At 32.2% G+C, this 18,452-nt stretch overlaps 2 protein-coding genes across 3 annotated transcripts; one reads left to right on the forward strand and one right to left on the reverse strand.

Moving 5' to 3' along the window:
- Positions 1–1,196: 1,196 nt before the first annotated feature.
- LOC108729733 (caspase-1) lies at positions 1,197–6,652 on the forward strand. Its single transcript, XM_018458963.1, has 4 exons — positions 1,197–1,445; positions 4,708–4,967; positions 5,868–6,173; positions 6,282–6,652. Exons 1-4 carry the CDS (start codon positions 1,369–1,371, stop codon positions 6,530–6,532), a joined length of 894 nt encoding a protein of 297 aa, XP_018314465.1. The 5' UTR covers positions 1,197–1,368; the 3' UTR covers positions 6,533–6,652.
- A 6,146-nt stretch (positions 6,653–12,798) lies between these two features.
- On the reverse strand, positions 12,799–17,823 carry LOC108729732 (ADP-ribosylation factor-like protein 13B). Of its 2 annotated transcripts, XM_018458961.1 has the most exons (8): positions 17,477–17,823; positions 17,327–17,397; positions 16,905–17,038; positions 15,604–15,719; positions 15,269–15,445; positions 14,979–15,156; positions 14,847–14,877; positions 12,799–13,667 (listed from the first exon to the last, which is right to left on the reverse strand). In XM_018458961.1, exons 1-8 carry the CDS (start codon positions 17,560–17,562, stop codon positions 13,351–13,353), a joined length of 1,110 nt encoding a protein of 369 aa, XP_018314463.1. In that variant the 5' UTR covers positions 17,563–17,823; the 3' UTR covers positions 12,799–13,350. The 2 variants fall into 2 exon arrangements, with proteins under 2 accessions (XP_018314463.1, XP_018314464.1); XM_018458962.1 differs by lacking the exon at positions 17,477–17,823 and having other exon boundaries at positions 17,207–17,378.
- Positions 17,824–18,452: the final 629 nt, after the last annotated feature.

Below are 18,452 nucleotides of genomic sequence, written 5' to 3' on the forward strand. Positions count from 1 at the left end.
TTTCCGCTCATGAAGCCGACGTCTCATGGAGCGAAAATATACAGCGGAACGGAACAGTGCGACCAATCATAATCGCAGAAAAAGAAGCAGAGTAATAGATTTGTTGCATGAAATTTTTGCACTTTTGCACTAAGGGTGAAATCACACGGTGCGGAAAAAGATTGCGAAATAGAGAATACTGATTGGTTGCTTCAATGGACGCATTCTCTATTCCCCAGTCTTTTTCCGCACCGTGTGATTTCACCCTAAGGGTGCGTTCACACTTTGACAGAAAAGCAGAAAACGGAAAAGCAGCAGCCAATTAGAACTTACTTACTCGTGCTGGTAGTCGACAATTTCGGCTTTTTGTACTACTTACTACCAGCGTGATCTGCCATCAAGGTGTGAACGCGTCCTAAGGGTGCAAACCCATGCAGCTGAATAGCGTAACGTGGAACGAGAATAGAATCAATCACAAGCGTTCCGCACCAACTGCAATTGATCCGTCTTTAAACCGGGAGCACATAGAAAAACGTAAGGCCGTAAAGCTGGTTTTACATTGGGTGCGTTCAGCAGAACGTTTGTTTTGCAACTGTTGTAAGTTTCCTTTGCGCTAATTGGATCATACTTTTAGATCTAGAAGAATGGTCCTATCTCAGCAGACAATCATAAAACGGTTGCAAAACTGATGAATCTGCTGAACGCAGCCATTAGTCGCATCGTAGCGTCGCAAGCGTTGCGGTCCAATCAACATCAAGCTAGCTCGACTCTGATTGGATCATAACGCTTGTGACACGCTTGCGACATTGCGATGCGATTAATGTAGAATCAGCTTAAGATGTAATCAGTAAGGAAATCGTAATGCGTGGTCTACAATGGGTGCATTCAGCGGACTCAACAGTTAAGTGAGCGCTCGCTGTTATTGGTGTATTCTTTTAGATCATCCAATCAGAATTTTAGATCTAGAAGAATACATCAATAGCAGCGAACGCTCACTCAACTGTTGAGTCCGCTGAATGCAGCCAGTGAGCGGTTGTAATACTGAATGCACCCATTCAATATCACGGCCGCTCAGTGCGCTCTTGTATTATATCTGTTTGATTTATATTTTTAGTTCTAACAGAATATACCAATAATAACCCCCACCACTACTGACTCACCGGGCATGCGCAGAAAAACGCGTCCCTCGTCCCACTAGCAACACTCGCTTCCAAACGTTTTATTCGGTGCGTCATTGCGTTCCAGTAATCAGTATCAGTATTATTGGAGTATATGCTTGTGTTCGCCACGATACGTTCTTTGTAGACGAAATTAAACGAAGCGATTGTGGAAATTGCGCAGTGAGAAATAGACTCATTCTCCTGATCGTAAGTCAATACAAAATTCACGATGTGTTCCAACGACAACAGCAGCATGAATAACGGCGTGGTTGATGATGTCGGGGACGCGTTCGGATCATTCGGCAGGTATGTATATACGAGTTGATACGAATCGTACTTGAGTCCATCACTCGCGTCTACTTACTTGTAGCTCGAAGCACGTGCATCATATAATTCGCTATATAATGCAAACCATCGTCGTAAATGTCCGTATACAAAGCATCGTAATTGTTTACATTTCAAAATTTAACAATACTTAACTGTACTATGGTGGGATACATATACATATATATGTATCTAATAATTGGACTCGATATTGGCATCGTAACAAAGGAAAACATTGTTGGAGCTGAAGTACTCTTATCACGTGTGAGATCTAGATCGAATTGTTTGATACGCAGTATCGGTTGTTCAGAAACTGCTCGAAAGGAGTTATTGCTAAATCACATTGAATGGATTAACTTCCATCAACCTGTTTCAAATTAATCCCTCGCTGAATAGTGTCTTATAATGTGAGATTTAGCATTTTTCTATTTCTATGCATTTCGTAATTGGTTTGTATAACGTAACAAGACAGTACCATATCAAATATTGGGACATAAAACATCTTAAGGCCCATCTACATCTATCGTAATGTCTATCGTAAGCTCCTTACGATGATCGTAACGTTCGTCACAAGAGTTGACTTAAACTCTTACCCGGATCTGCAATACAGTTTTAAGCCTTAAGAAATGGACAATCATAGTTGATTATTCTCCTCAAATTCGACTGTAATTCGTCAATTTCTTACAACTTGAGGCTTAAAACACTTATTGTAGATCCGGAGTTACAGTTGAATCCGAGGAGAACAATCAACTGTGAATCATCCATTTCTTGTAGTTTAAGGCTTAAAACTCTATTTTAGATCCGGGGTAAGTATTTTGTTGCGTTAAGGTAAATTTTCACGCTGCTTAAACAAGCTATTTCAGTGACAAAAAGGATCATGTGGTCAAAATTGATGAATATCAAGGATCTATTTTGATTACATGATTCCTTTTGTTGCTGAAAGCGACAAGCCGGTTTGAGAAGCTCGTGAAAATTTATCTTTAGTTGCAATCTACGAACTGTACGAGCCTTTTTCGTGCTGCTTAATTAGCGCCGTTCTCGCTGCTCGTTGTAATTGTCAGCGAATATTTTACATTTTACAATTGGTCAATATTTATTTCCAGCAACTGCATTAATCTTTAAAATGCCAGAAAAGCCTTCCTTGAAGGCACATGCGGCAACGAATGCGACGATTTCGATCATTTTTGCGCCAGAATAAAGTGTTTTGGACTGACGCGCCAAACGGTGGAAGAATTAAAACTCGTTTGAGTTTTGTGTGTACCCTCTTTGAAAATAAATACCTACTAAGGTCAATAATGCCATATAAGGACCGAAAAACGAAACACAATAGGCATTCCTAAAAAAAAACGCGTGTTGTATACCTGCGCGATGCGTACCTGTTCCTCAGGCTATAACTACAAAAATATTTCGAATTTCGGTCTAAAACTTTACGAGTATATTTTATTATTTTCTGAAAGCAATACTATTGATTAAAGCAAAAAAAAATCGACAATTTTGACCCTTTAAACCTGCTTCCCTTTAAAGAAAGTGAAAAAGCAATAATAAGATTGAAAGACCGCTAATGTTACCTACAATGCTTTAAATTAAGAAGCGCCATAACGGTCAGAACGTTAAGATGTTGAACTATTGTAAATTCATTTAAATGAATTAATTTCAGAAATTATAATTGCGTGCCGATATTGTCGGACTTGCAACGCAATCAAATCTGAAAGTATTAATAATCCCCCCAAATTTCCCAACTTAAAAACTGTAATAAACTTATTGCGAAAAATAATACCTCGGCCGGGAGTCGAACCCGGATCTCTTGCATTCCGTGCGAGCGTCCTAATAGGATGCCGGAAGTCCGACAACCATATCGGCACGCAATTATAATTTCTGAAATTAATTCATTTAAATGAATTTACAATAGTTCAACATCTTAACGTTCTGACCATTATGGCTTTTTAATTTAAAGTATTGTTGAAAAAGCAGTGTTTAGTTTTCAGTGAATAGTGATAAAGTGATATTAGTTATTACAGTGAAAGAAGTGATAAGTTTATACAGGATGTTAAAAAAAAAATCATTCAGCATTTATATGAATTCAGGGCTGGGCATGTATTTGAAATGCTTTTATTTGAAAAACAGTATTGGTAAGACAAATATATTTTGTGTTTGTTCGGAGTACATAAAAATATTTTTTATTTCATAGGAGCATATAAAAGTGTTTTGTATTTTATATTTCGATATTAATAACAAAAGATTGAAAGTATTTTATATTTTGTATTTCAAATACTAACATTTACAATTAACCTTGTTATTTCAATTACAAAGTACAAAAATCTTTCAACCTTTCGATTTTAATACAAAAATATGTGATACTTTTATGTGATCCGCTGAAATAAAAAATACAAAATACGCTTATATTGCAAACAATGTGTTTTAAATAAAAGTATTTTAAATACATGCCCAGCCCTGTATATGATGGATAGTAGACACCATACTGAATAAAAAAATCTTAGTGAATTATACCACATAAATGCTGAATAGTTTTTTTTAAATACTCTGTATATTTTTAGTATATAGTTATAATTGTACATATATATATTTGTAAAACGTATTTGTAATGTCTTTTAAAATAAACTGTCTTTCTCTAATATTATAAATATTTATTGTTTTCAGTTTACATTTCTTTTATTAGAAAACAGCATATTTTGCTCCAAGATATGCATTTAATCAATCAAATAAAGGAATTTAAGCACGATTTGAGGAGTACGCAGGGATCGTTGAATTCATCATTTCTTTTACTTAATTTCAATTACTGAATCCAAAAATTATAATTGAAATAGTATCTAGAAAATATAATTTTATGATATATTTTAATTATAGAAAAAAGTTACAGTTGATGTGATCATTTTGTCAAACCATCTCTATATGATAATTTCTCTTTATACAAAAAAATTATCGTAGACATGTGGTTTGACAAAACGATAAAATGAACTATATCACTTTCTCCTATCAAAATGTGTCTTACAATTATATTTTATATTAAGACTATGTTAATTATGATTTTCGGATTCAGCAAGTAAAACTGAATAAAAAAATCGCATATTCACATCAATAATGTGTGGATGCGTAGTAAATACTAGAGACTATATATTATATAATATATATATATGTATATATATATATTTTCTGAATTTGATTCTGGATTCTAATTTTTTTTTTAACTTAAAACATATAGAACAATAGGAAATTCTTTTTACAGAAACAGCGCAGTTCCTGCTTCTAATGTAGTACAATTGGCACCCACCCAGCGTTATGAAGTATACTATAATATGAATCATTCCAAGCGTGGTCTAGCTCTTATATTCAATCATGAATTTTTCACTGTTTCGCATCTTAAACCTCGTTGTGGTACAAATGTTGATTGCGAAAATTTAAAAGCCACCCTGAAAGATCTTGGTTTCGAAGTAAATGACTATCACAATTTGATTCAAAAGGATATAGTCAAACAATTAGAAAGAGGTAAGCTGCACTTTGAAAAACACGTACATTCATCATTCCTTTAAGAAACTTATACAAAATATGAGCCAAACTCTTTGTTCGATATTTTTATCCATTTTAAAAATCTCAGAGCGACACTTGAGGTCGACTAAACAAAACCAACAGCTGTAAACAAACTGATTGACAAATGGCACCAAAACTCTACGACAATTAGGTACATTGGTACCAACTTATAGCAAAAAATTGGTTTTCATACTTTCACGCGGGCTTTTGAAATGAACGATTCCCGGTATTTGTTTGACAGAATGTATTATGCTGTTAAGAAAAATCTGTTTTATAATTTGATATATATATAATTTGAATAACAAATATAATTCAAATATTTGGATTTTACTTTTACGTAAATTAAATCAGTGGATAAACGGCTTTATGTGCATTAGTGTGTATTACCGAATTCGCTATAACTTACAATAAGATCTGTTATATGACTACATTATAAATTAATTTTATTGACATTTTTATTTAATTTTGAATATTGTCAATTGTTTTACTATGTAATCTACATTTCGGTTCAAATATGTATTCGATCAATACAAAGCGATAACAAATAGATATATATTAGACACTGATAGCGTTTAATATGATACCGATAAAAATTTATTCAACACATCAAAATTTGCAGATTTATAACGTTCATAAAACCTTGTCTAATTTCGCCATGAATATTATCGGATTAAAAGTCATTTCATTTTTGTCAATCTGTGAGTGACTTTATTTTGTTAAACTATAATAAATAAAAATCCCTAAAAATTATATGTAGGATTTTAAGAAAAAATTTCGCTGTTTGGGAAGCGTCAAATATTGTTTTATAAAAATATCATATAATAAAAATGTATAACAAGCAAATTATTATTTTCACAGTTGCAGAAATGGATCATTCTGAGCACGATTGCTTAGTGATAGCTGTATTAAGTCACGGCGAACTTGGATTGCTCTATGCTCATGATGGTGCATACAAAGCGGATTCTCTATGGCATTATTTTACTGCCGATAAATGCCAGAGTCTTGCTGGTAAACCTAAGCTATTCTTTATTCAAGCTTGCCAGGGTGATAAGCTGGATCCAGGCATTACTCTTAAAGAGCGTACCGAAACGGATGGATATCCATCTTCGATATTTCGCATTCCTACTCAAGCGGACTTTCTCATTGCCTACTCAACCATTCCAGGTATTATTATCTATACTAGCTGAATATTAAATCATTATGGAAGACTAATATTCTGGAAGGCAAATTGCCCTACTTAAATATTCAAAATTGATTTTTGAAAATTGATAGGTTATTATTCCTGGAGAAACACCAGCCGTGGATCCTGGTTTATGCAGGCATTGTGCTTAGAATTACGCGATAACGGTACTCGTTATGATTTATTGACTATGCTAACATTTGTATGCCAACGCGTTGCCGTGGATTTTGAATCCAACACGCCCGATAACATGGCTATGCATCAACAGAAACAAATTCCATGCATCACCACTATGCTGACGCGTTTAGTAAAATTTACACCTCCAAGAAATGGAGTTGTATAACCTGTAGGGTAATGAAAATTACATCGCATTTATATACCTATTTACGGTATTCAAGCCATATCGTTGTTGCAAAGCTATACAAATGGTGCAAGTATCAATTTTATTCATGTACCACAGATTGCTAATATGATTGTCGCATATTATATGCTAGACATAGAATCATATTTTATATGTATATATTTAATATTATATATCATTTTTAAATGATTTTATATAAACTATTCTTCGTATCCCACTGAAAGAATTTATCTAGATTAATCCCAATATCACTGCAAAATCTCTGCAATATTGCTGCAACATGCAATGTTGCAGCAGTGTTGCTTCAACTTTTGTACAACTTTGTGCTGTGGGGGATTACAATAATACAAAATAATTCCTTTTTTTAACAGATTTTTATATATGAAAGTATTTTTTTTCTTTTGCTCACGTGTTTATTGTTCCTCCTGTCTTTATCAGGAAAAACAGATCATTACTGCCAAAATCTCTTCCACATTTTTTAATTTTCATTTATGTATTTCTACATGACAAAAAAGCATTTTATTGTGTTGTGATAAAAATAGCATTTCAACTTTTTTTTTAACATGTAACATAATTCACATTTAAAGTATTAAAATATAAAATATCTGAATACTTAAAAGGGAACTTCAGAAACTATCTTGCTCGTAACATTCTCATTTCATACAATTAAAAAATGTGATCCACTTAATGCTAAAAATGTTTCATCAATCAGAAAAAAAAATTTTACGAATTGATCAATCAAAAAATATTTCAAAGCATTTACAGCATGAAGTGAATTACATTCACGATGTTATATAAGTACAAATACAAGAGTTATCGACTGCAAAAGAATATATAGTCATGTGCAAAAGGATTAGGTACTTACAATTTTCTTGCATTTTACGAAAAGTTAAATATCTCGACGAAAAAAACCTCAGGGAGGTTTTCGACAACGCATTTTAAAGCGTAAAGATAGAGCTTTAAATCTGCATTCGAATCTTTCGTCTACGATATTTTGTTCCTAAGTTACATAAAATTGAAAAGAATGATTTTAACTTTGCAATATTTTTATCTTTAAAGCGTTACAGTTCAATGCAACATCAGCAAATAAAATTTAATATAAAAGTATCTTAAAATAGGCTTCTTAGGTTTTAAAATGTTTTTAGAAAAAAAATTATATGATAATTTTTTACAAAAATATTGTATTTTTTATTATGTGAAATTTTATTGTGTAAAAATTTGTTCTAAAATGTTTTTTAATTTCGAAACTAAAAAGTATACGCAAAAAAGACAAAAAAGGAAAAATGTTTGTTGTAATGTGCTTGATTCGTATAAATTTTTTTCAAATTTTTTTAAAAACTTTATTCGATTATTAATTTTAAAAGTTTTTACACGTAATAAATAAAATTTCACATAATAAAAAATATAATATCTTTGCGAAAAATTATCATACAAATTTTTTTCAAAAAGCATTCTAAAGCTTTTGGGAAGCTTACTTTCTGATACTTTCATATTAAATTTTGTTTGCTGAATATTTCATTGAATTGTAACGCTTTAAAGTAAAATAAAAATATTTCAGAGATCTTTTTTCAATTTTATGTAACTTAAGAAATAGACAAAAGATTCAAACACAGATGTAAGTATGGTCGAAAACCTCCCTGAGATTTTTTCGTCGAGATATTTAACTTTTCGTAAAATATGAGAAAATTGTAAGTGCTAATACTTTTGCACATGGCTGTATGTCATATACAATATTCTTAAGCATATTTTTCGTTAGGTGTAATGACCTTTGCTCCCAATGTAGATTTAACTTTAATCTCGATTTAACTTATTTTTTCCAGTTTTATGAATTAAAAAAAAGACAAAGAGAAATGAAACTGAGATTAAAATTAATCTCTACATTGATAGAAATGGACATAGTTCATATATAAATATAAAATATATATAAAAAAAGATTAATAGTTATTTCATATATCGTATTACAGTAGTTACACACATACAAATAGAATATTTTTTAATTATATATTGTAAATCATATATGTAATAATATGACTGTCTTAATTATTACGATTAATGTGTGTATAACACACATACATATATTTTATACTAAAGTGAAAGCAATGTATACACATATATTCTTTACAATAAATAATCCCTGGTAAAAAAAATTCTCATCATATTTTCAAAAACTTTTTATATTTTAAATTTATAAAGATTTCTGAAAAATATTTTGGACTTTTTCAGATTTTATCAATTTTCTACATTTTTAAATACTTATTTATGTTTTAGGAACTCTACGAAAAAAAAAATAATACTCAACATGAAATTCATTAAAATAATGAAAAACTGAGCGGATAGAGATAGATCTCTGAGAAACTTTTTATGGATGCGTTCCACTTAATGTTCGTAACGCTTGCGAGTATCATTTCATCAAGCAATGCGATAGCGTCCTGACATCAATGCATAAAAAATATGAAACTGGCCGCTTGACTGCTTGATGTGTGAACGTTGTTGTGTACATGTTCGTGCCGCTGCCAAATTCGCAACGTTACCACTAGGACTAGCTCTTTCTAAAAAGAATTCTGAAGAATCACTCGTCTCGGCGGACGCGTCTCGGTTCGGGTGCTTTTGGGTGCCTTCCAACAAGCGACACAAATGACACGGTGTGACACAATGAATCATTACATCCTTGTTGTTTGCCAATGTTAAACAAAGATGACATGATCACTGTGTTGCCGACTTAGTGCCTTGACATATAGCTGTCTTGCGGTTTTGGATGACCCGTCCGTTCGTCCTGACGCGTGTCCGTGCGGCGTGACGACGTCGTAGACGCAGGCGCCCGGTATCTGAGCGGGCCTCGCCATTTTCGCGAGCATTACATCACCTTTTTGTTTTTGTTCTAGCCGCATCTGTTTCATCGAAGGAAGGGGGGTCATTTTCGTGCGAAGAAGCTCTTTCCAGAGTTTTGACATCGACAAACTTTCGACAAACTTTCGATTAAACTAAGAAACTAAAACTGCAATAAAAAAATCTAACGACACTTTTATCATATAATACCAGCACAATCTTTCGATTGCAACCGAACAAAATTGGTGTAGTCGATGCCGAGATCTAGAGATTGAGTCCTGAAAAGAAATTATTTCATATTTTCAAACTTTTTTAGTCACTAGTATAAATTAGGGTTGGTAAAGATTAATGTTTTTTTTGTAAGAATAAAATTACTGTGTTTCTTTTTAAATATGTTTTTAATACTTCAAATATGCTTTAAATAATACTATAAAAAAACTTATTTAAAACATATTAAAAACATCAATTTAGCATGTTTAAAACACGTTTAAAACATGTTTTTTACCAAATACCTATAAACGCATACATATAAACCGTTTTGTTATTAAGTTGCTTTCACAAAGAGAAAGGGGAAAGAAGGGGGAGGAAGGGAGGAGGGGGGGGGGAGAGAGAGAGCATAAGGGGAAAGACTCAGAAAATGAGGATGTAAAAAAGAAAAAGAAGAGAATGAGAAAAGGTGAGAAAAAGTAAAACAATTAAATTTTATCTTTTATTTTTACATTTTATTAACCTAATATTTAATAAATACAAATTATTTTTATTATAATTATCTCTTTATTTTTAAAAGACTTAAATTCTATATTACGTTTTCAAAAATTTGTGATGAAAAATGAATGATGGATCGTGATTGATGCGAATTATAATCGACCGCGGGGTTTCGTCCTGATCCCCACTACTGGACTATTAATAAGGCGAATAGGCGATGTAGTGGGACTTGACTTAGACGCCCGAAAGAGTATTAGATCGGGATTATGTAAAGGGAATTCGTGTAACTGTGATACTTATGAGAATCCGCGCGAGACCTATTAGACGTCTGGTGGCGAGTCGCCACATTTCTTTTTTTAAAAAGGTTTTTTAAAATCCTTGTCATCAAATATTATACAAGGATGAGATGATGCACGCGAGCGTTGCGAACGTTTAGTGGAACCAAACGCAAAGTGTCAAGTGTTCCTACTCATAAAAAAAAATGTGAAGTTTTCTAAAAAAAAAAAAAATAATAAAATTAAACAGAAATTTTTTGAAAAATTCAACAATTTATATAGAGAAATTTAAATAAATTACAAGAAAAATTCTAAGAATTTTCACCAGGGACAGTCTGACATACGAAACAATATTCAATATTCAATTTTATTATGTGCATTGTAACTATAATCTGTCTGAGATAAAATAGTTGTAATTTGCTACGAACTGCAACTGCATTGAGTATTCGAATGTTACGAAAACATTAAAAAAATAAAATAAGTCACATTGTAATTATATTGTTAAAATGCATTACCTTACCTGCAGATACCGAGATCATCGGATATGCGTTGCGTTAGTAATTTAATAAGCGTATGATATTAGGTAAAGATTTAAGAGAAACGGATCAATTAATATTACAGATGAAGTTGCTATTCATAAGAAAAGCGATAACGAAATTTTCGAAAAGTGATACAAGTCTTTCATAGTAAGAGTAATAAAATTTGTATGCCTTATACACAATCGCTTGATAACTATATTATATTATAAGACTACTAGTGTACGCATGTGTATGACACGTATGACGTATATATATATATAATGGTAGTTTCTGCTAATTATGTTCTCATTTATTGTTCCTCGTATAGTAAGATATATGCAGTTTACCATAAAAATTTTGCAATGTGAGCATCTTATCTATGACGTTACAAAACGTTTGCTCAAAGATGTAAGATGTTATTGCAAAATGTAAAATTGCACAATGTCTTGCATTGTGTATTGTGATAAGTGTGTGCTAAATAAACTACGTATGTCACATAAATCTGTTTGGAAGTTACAGTTTTCAAAATAATGTTACCGGAGTATTAAAGCAATTTTGCAACATCTTTATGTACGTAATGGTATTTTGTGTGCTTGTATCGTATATATTTGTAATATCTTTCTATACACGAACTTGTATACAAATTTACACAATAAATTGATAAAATATAACATATCAATGTTGTAAAATGCTGTAGTAATATAGTATATTATTGTAATTACTAGTTGCGATCCACAATGGATTATGTCCGAGAGTCGTCAGTGAATCTTCGAGAAAGTCTATTTCCCTCCAAACTCTATTATTAGTTATATGCAAGGATACTGGAATATTTTTCGTTAGAACACATTTAGTTCAAGTGTTTATTAAAATCTTGTAAAAGAATAAAAATCTCATTTTAGACCATACATGTGCGAACACAATCAATACAATCTTAACGAATGTTATCCAGAACATAATCCTGAACAACATTCAAGAGATTTTAGCCATCGGTCGGACACCTTGCCTAATGCTAATGCCGGCGGTACTGTAATTTTCAAGCCTTATAACTCAAAAAGTACTTTATGAAAAATAACTTTATTGTAATGTTTTGAAAAGCTCTTGACACCAGCTATTAGATTCTGGAATAAAAAAAAGGGGGTGCAATTTAAAAAAATCGATATAACCTTGACCTGACCTTGGCGACGCCACTCAAGGTCAAATTGACCAGATCAGTGAATAGATCATTTAAAATCGTACAACTTTTGTAGGAAACATTTCTTTCGGAAATACTTAGTTTTCGAGATATTTTACCGGTCGGGACTTTTTACCCTATATAAATGTTCTATAAATAAGTATGCATATTCATAATGCTATAATATCTTGTATATTCTCGCAAAATTATTTTTTTCTCTCTACAAGTTTTTTTTTAAGAAGACTTCCCGGAATCCAGTCGGATATCCTGAAAATATTAGATATCCGACTTGAAAAATTGCCTTCTCGGATATCCGACCGGATACCTACGTTACATTCTTTTCGGATATCCGATATTCGGTATCCAGTAATTTTACGATCCATCCCTAATCAACATTTTTCATTAGCAAAGAAAGATGATCAAAAAAATACTGTTTTCAGAAAAAAAAATTTTAATTTAAAAATGAAATTCTAAAATTTTCCTGAGTACCGATAAAAATTCATCTAATAATATCTAATTTTTAATAATAATTAAAGACGTTTCCTAAAAATTCCAGGTTGTTCCAAGTAATAAACAGATAATAACATTGTAGTTGTATAATTCATTTATATTACATGTACATTATATATTTCAAAAACATAATATTAATGTTTACAAAAGTAAAATTACTTTCCTGTTTTCTCCAAGTTTGAAAATTGAAATTTAACGGTATAAATTATTTTCGTACAAAAGATACAACTTTCAAACGCGCGTGTATGCAAGAGTAGGCAATGCTTAGTTTAAAACTAGCAATGTTTAAAATATTATTTACTTATCTAAAAACTATAATGGTTTTCCTCTTAATATAACTCATATTTTTACAGTCATTTACAGTTTTTCATTCATATATATATATATATATATGTATGTATAAACTTTTTTAACTTATAGCGTTTTCTCTTGGCCGCACTATCGCCCACCAGTGCAACATTCAGATGGTGCAGATAGTGTACCATGTTTCCATGACTGGTGATAAGCGAACTCATTCGATGTACCATATTTCCGTGGTTACGGTGTAGTGCAAATTTTATGCACGAAATGGGATTTTGTTACACCGTCTCAAAGGGATGGTGTAGAGTCAGTGACATTTAAAATTTGAAAATGGAAGCAATCAATCGGGAGCAGGATTTTAGCGCAATATAATGAAGTAGTGTACACCATGGTGTACTCTAGTGCAGTGTAGCACTTACACGCAATTGATATGGTGCAAGGCTGCAGTACCCCAATGGAAAACGCTATTAGTAAGTATAAAATTTACAGATGCTACTATTGAAGCACCTGACCAGGAATGTTAATTATCGTTGTATCATTCGATAATCGTTGTGATCTTTCTGGCGCTGTATACGGACGGATTAGTTTTGTACTTGCATAACTCTCATTATGATTGATACTTAAATTCAACGGATCTAATATTGTAGTCATACTTATAGTTTGTGTACTTTTTTCTCCAGCAAGAATTTCTACATTAGATGTAAGATTTTGTGAAACAGTTTCGTATTCAGTAATTGATTGTTCAATTGGAAGAGGGGCAGTCTTATTTCTTCGTGCGAAAACTTTTATAATGCTTCTTCCTTTATTGATACCTATAAATATTTCATATTAATATATGTGAAATATTATATATTTTATTCCAGTGCGCGCGCGCGCGCGTGTGTGTGTGTGTGTGTGTGTGTGTGTGTGTGTGTGTGTGTGAGCGAGCGAGCGAGCGAGCGAGCGAGCGTGCGTGCGTGCGTGCGTAATAAGACTCATAGGCCGGTATTCATAGTCGGTTCTTATTTTAAGACCATCTTAAGGAATGTCTTAAGACGCCAATGCGATCCTCTGATTGGTTCGTGACATCTCAAGGCAGAACTTAAGATGGTCTTGAATATAAGAAGTGACTATGAATACTAGCCTTGAGAATAAAAATTCAAAATTAACAGAATGAGGGTTAGAAGCCAAGCTGGATGTTTATGTTAACATAAATAATTTAATATCTCGCATATATAAACGTACATTTCTATCCTTCAACAACAGATTATTAATGCAGTGTTACAATAAACAACTTAAAATACTATTGAACCATAAATAAAAGCAATTTGACGATTAAGTCTTGTAGAGATCAAAATAAACCTTTCAAATACAAAATTGATGTAAGGGATAGTAAAAAAGATCTCTTCTCTGATAAATCAGAATTACTAATGCCATCCTTATTAGTCATCTTAGAAAAATTGTTTCTTACGTAAAAAAGCATTTATAGCTTTGTCTAATTATAGGAAATATAAAACTGATCGGATAGTTAATATTTAATAATATATTTATTATATTTAAGTTATTTTGATAAAATTTTGGATAAGTTAATTTAATTATTTTACAAAAATAATTTCTCCGTCCTTTCTAATCAGATGAAAAAAAAAACATTCAAAAATACTATTGTTCTAAATTTCCATGGTGAGCTATAACCGTTAATGTAAAGAGTTGAAAGAGTTTTAGAATGATATCCAATTTATCTTTAAGATCAGAAACCAGAATGTCATCAATATTTCTCACGTAAAAAGGAAGTTGGCAGAAAGAAGTTGAAAGATAACAATTCTAATGTAGAGATCTAAATCTTGCATTACAGGGTCCACAATAATTGGTAACGAAGCGAACCCATATGTTTATAATAAACACTGTTAAACATGAAGTATATTAAACATCCAGCTTGGCACTCTAACCCTTATGTTAATTTTGAATGTTATATATATATTTCTAATTATTACATAATTAACATAGATACGTACCATTGCATGATTCACTTATTAAAACTTCATCCTGAAATTTTAAAAGAAAATATTAGTGACAAATCATAAGATTGGAAAATTTGTCATTACATTTCTAAGGTAATGAACATAAAGGCTATTAATATCGTGTACCTTTGCTGCCAAGAGATCTTTAATGGGTTTAAATGGATTAGAGTGTACAGACATTTTCGATGGTGTATTTGATGCGATAGATTGTGCCCGTTGAATGCTTTTATGTTGACAGTTTTGCGACTGTTTGACCCTACTGTTCAAAACAGCGTAATTCTTCACTATGATATCCAACAACCATCTGCCAGAAAATGAATTCTGATTATCAATATGAAAGTGTATGTCATTAAACCCTTATTTCGCACATAAATCTAAATCTTCTTAAGCGAAGTTAAATATAATTCTAAGCTTACTTATATCCATCCTTTATACCCATAGTGCTATTTTTGGATTGCTCTTTGTTATAAATGCACGAACATGTTTCCACTCTTGTTGGACATCTCATAGCATTGGCCGCATGCTCTACATCAAGGTTTTCAACTACATCCAACTCATCAATAGCTCCATTCAGGTCTTGTTTGTTGGCGAGTCTATGCATACATAACGAAAATCTGAATTAAATCTGCATCGATGATACTACGCGATTTATTAACATCCTTGATCATTATATGCACACATATGGCCTAATTTCCTTTTCGTATGTGCGTAAGCAAAAATGTGTGCAGAGACATAACTTCAGATCCCTTACAACAATATTGGTTTCGTCGAAATATGCTCGTGTGTGATTAATTCATTAAATACGACTTTATTCTCTGCAAGACGGGAAATATCACTAGCGTCCACCACGTATATAAGACCATGTATCTAAAAGACAATTAAAACAAAGCTCCTATTTGCCTTAGCAGATATATAGCGAATAGATAAAATAATTTAAACACCCGCGTTATACACTATTTGTTTTATTTGTAAGAGATTGATTTTTAATACAGATTCTATCCTTATTGGAACAGAATCACACAATGCTTGAATAGTCAATATAGTGCACATTTTTCTAACAAAATTTCTTATAATTACTTAAAAGATATTGGAGGAGAAAATATATTAATCGATGATATTCAAATTAGGCACTTGTGCTGATTAGGAAAAATATACAAGTTTTGGGGAATAGAAAGCAATTTTGAAAAATAGAATGAGCAGCAAATTTCCTCCTCATACATATACAGGGTGGACCATTTTAATTTATCCAGTCGATTTTAAATTAGTTTTGTTATCATGTAAGTTTGCTTCCTTTACATATATATAAATGAATGCAAGGATATATCCAAACAAAAAGTACTTTCCCATATTTGAATAAAAATATCATGAAACCTTCAAATTATTTTGAAGCTTACAAGAGAAATGGCTTGAGAAGTATGATTTGAGTGTACATAATTTCGCATTTATGTGATGTAGAGAATGTAGCAGAGCAAGAAATGTATGTAACGTTTTGCTTAATGTATGTAATGTTTTAATTAATGTATGTAATGTTTTCTTGATGTACATAATATTTTATTTGGAATTAAAAATCTGTTTTATCGACATCGATCAAGTTACACCGTCGTTCCAGCATCCCCTTAAAAATACATTATTAAAAACTTGTTTTTTCACCAAGATACTCAAGTTTCTATAAAATGCAAGAAAATTGCATTCCCAAATCTATGAATATGAATATACACGAACAAAGATGTTTCATTAAAATAAAAGAAAGTTTTGAAATAGAAACAATCATGTGTTCATAGACATTGACTTCAATAAAACATTTCATTAATAATTCAAGTATTGTATGCCTTTCTATTCGAACAAGGATAGAATTTATATGAAAGGCAAATGAGAGAGAGAGAAAGAGAGAAAGGCCAACCTTTTATTAATAATAATAATAATTAAAGTGTATTTCTCAGGTATTTACATTGTTTTGTCCAATGTCTGTAACAACTTATTGTCTAATATTTTTATCGTAATTGTTTATAACTGTTATGTATTGTTATCTATTTGAAAAACCTACATACTTACATCATTGTAATATTTAGGCCATAATGCTCTAATTTGTGAGCTACCTCCAAGATCATATATCTTTACAAAATATGATTTATGCTTTAAGGATACCATTCGAAATCCCATTGTGGGTAATACATTTTGATCTGGATCTATAGTAAAAGTATTAATAACATTAGACCAATTACACACGTTCAAGTAATTTGTCAAATACTTGTTCAAGTTTATTGAAACATGTGTGCTGATTTGCAATAACTATACATATATTTCGACTCATACACATTCCAATAAACTTGTACAAGTACCTTAAGCATGCATACTTGACAAGTTTATTTGACTGTGTGTGGCTTTATGCAGGAAAAAATCGATGTGTTATATCAGTAAGCTTCCAAGAGACTTTCGTTTGGCATTAAAATATTTTTAATTTTTAGAAAATTTACCGCCACTAATGTGATTTAGTATCGTAGACTTTCCAGCATTATCCAATCCTATAATAAGCAGAACAATGGTCCTGAAATTATAGAAGAGAAAATATAGAAAGAAGAATGTAAATAAAAAGACATTATTCCTTTCTTCTCTACAACACATACTTTTCCGAGGCGCGATTTCTTCGCAGCCTCCTCAGCACATTTCTGAGGCAGTTGTTCATCGCGGGAAAAGAGATTTGTGATCCCATGCTTCTCACAATCCTAATTCACCTTAATCGTACCTTCCGCATCATTATTCATCGCGAATAACCCCGCATAATCGTCGTCGTTCCATGAACCTTTTTATACCGTTAAATCGGTACCGTTAATACGTATCAAATTGGTACTAAATATTTGATACGTCTTTATTTACACCGATCTGACAGAACGGATTAGGTTAGGATAGAGTTGCCAACTTTGGCTGCGTTCAGCAGAAAAAGCAGCTTTGCAACTATTGTAAAATTCTTTAATATGATTGGTCTTGGCCATAGTTCCTCATTGGATCTAAATGTATAAACCAATCATATGCTGCGTTCAGCAGACTCAACAGTTTTGCAACCGTTTTATAATTGTCTGCTGAGATAGGACCATTCTTCTAGATCTAAAAGTATGATCCAATTAGCGCGAAGGAAACTTACAACAGTTGCAAAACAAACGTTCTGCTGAACGCACCCATATTCAAGAATTTTACAACAGTTGCAAAGCTGCTTTCTAAAGGTACCTTTTCATGCTGACGCTCGACGCTCATTTTCAGCGTCAATATAAATCACGTGATAAAAATTGACGAATATCAAGCGATAATTTGATCGTGATCTACTTTGACGCTAAAAATGAGCGTTGAGCGTTAGCATGAAAAGGCATCTTAATAGCGTTTTTGACTCGGCCGAGTTTGCACGAACCTGGGTACGTACAGTTCGCGCAATTAATGCCTTCCACCCCTGTTTTGACATTGCGCGTTACTTTCTCGGTTATTTTCACATCCATGGTCGTCAGACGGAATTATCGACAGTACGCGAGTTTCTCCAATCTCTATTGACTAGTTTGGTTTGTCCGACTACGGCCATGAACGTGAAAACAACCGAGAAGATAAACGCGATGT

The sequence above is a fragment of the Mycetomoellerius zeteki genome, unplaced genomic scaffold, assembly GCF_001594055.1.
Source record: "Mycetomoellerius zeteki isolate Tzet28-1 unplaced genomic scaffold, Tzet1.0 scaffold79, whole genome shotgun sequence".
NCBI lineage: Eukaryota > Metazoa > Arthropoda > Insecta > Hymenoptera > Formicidae > Mycetomoellerius > Mycetomoellerius zeteki.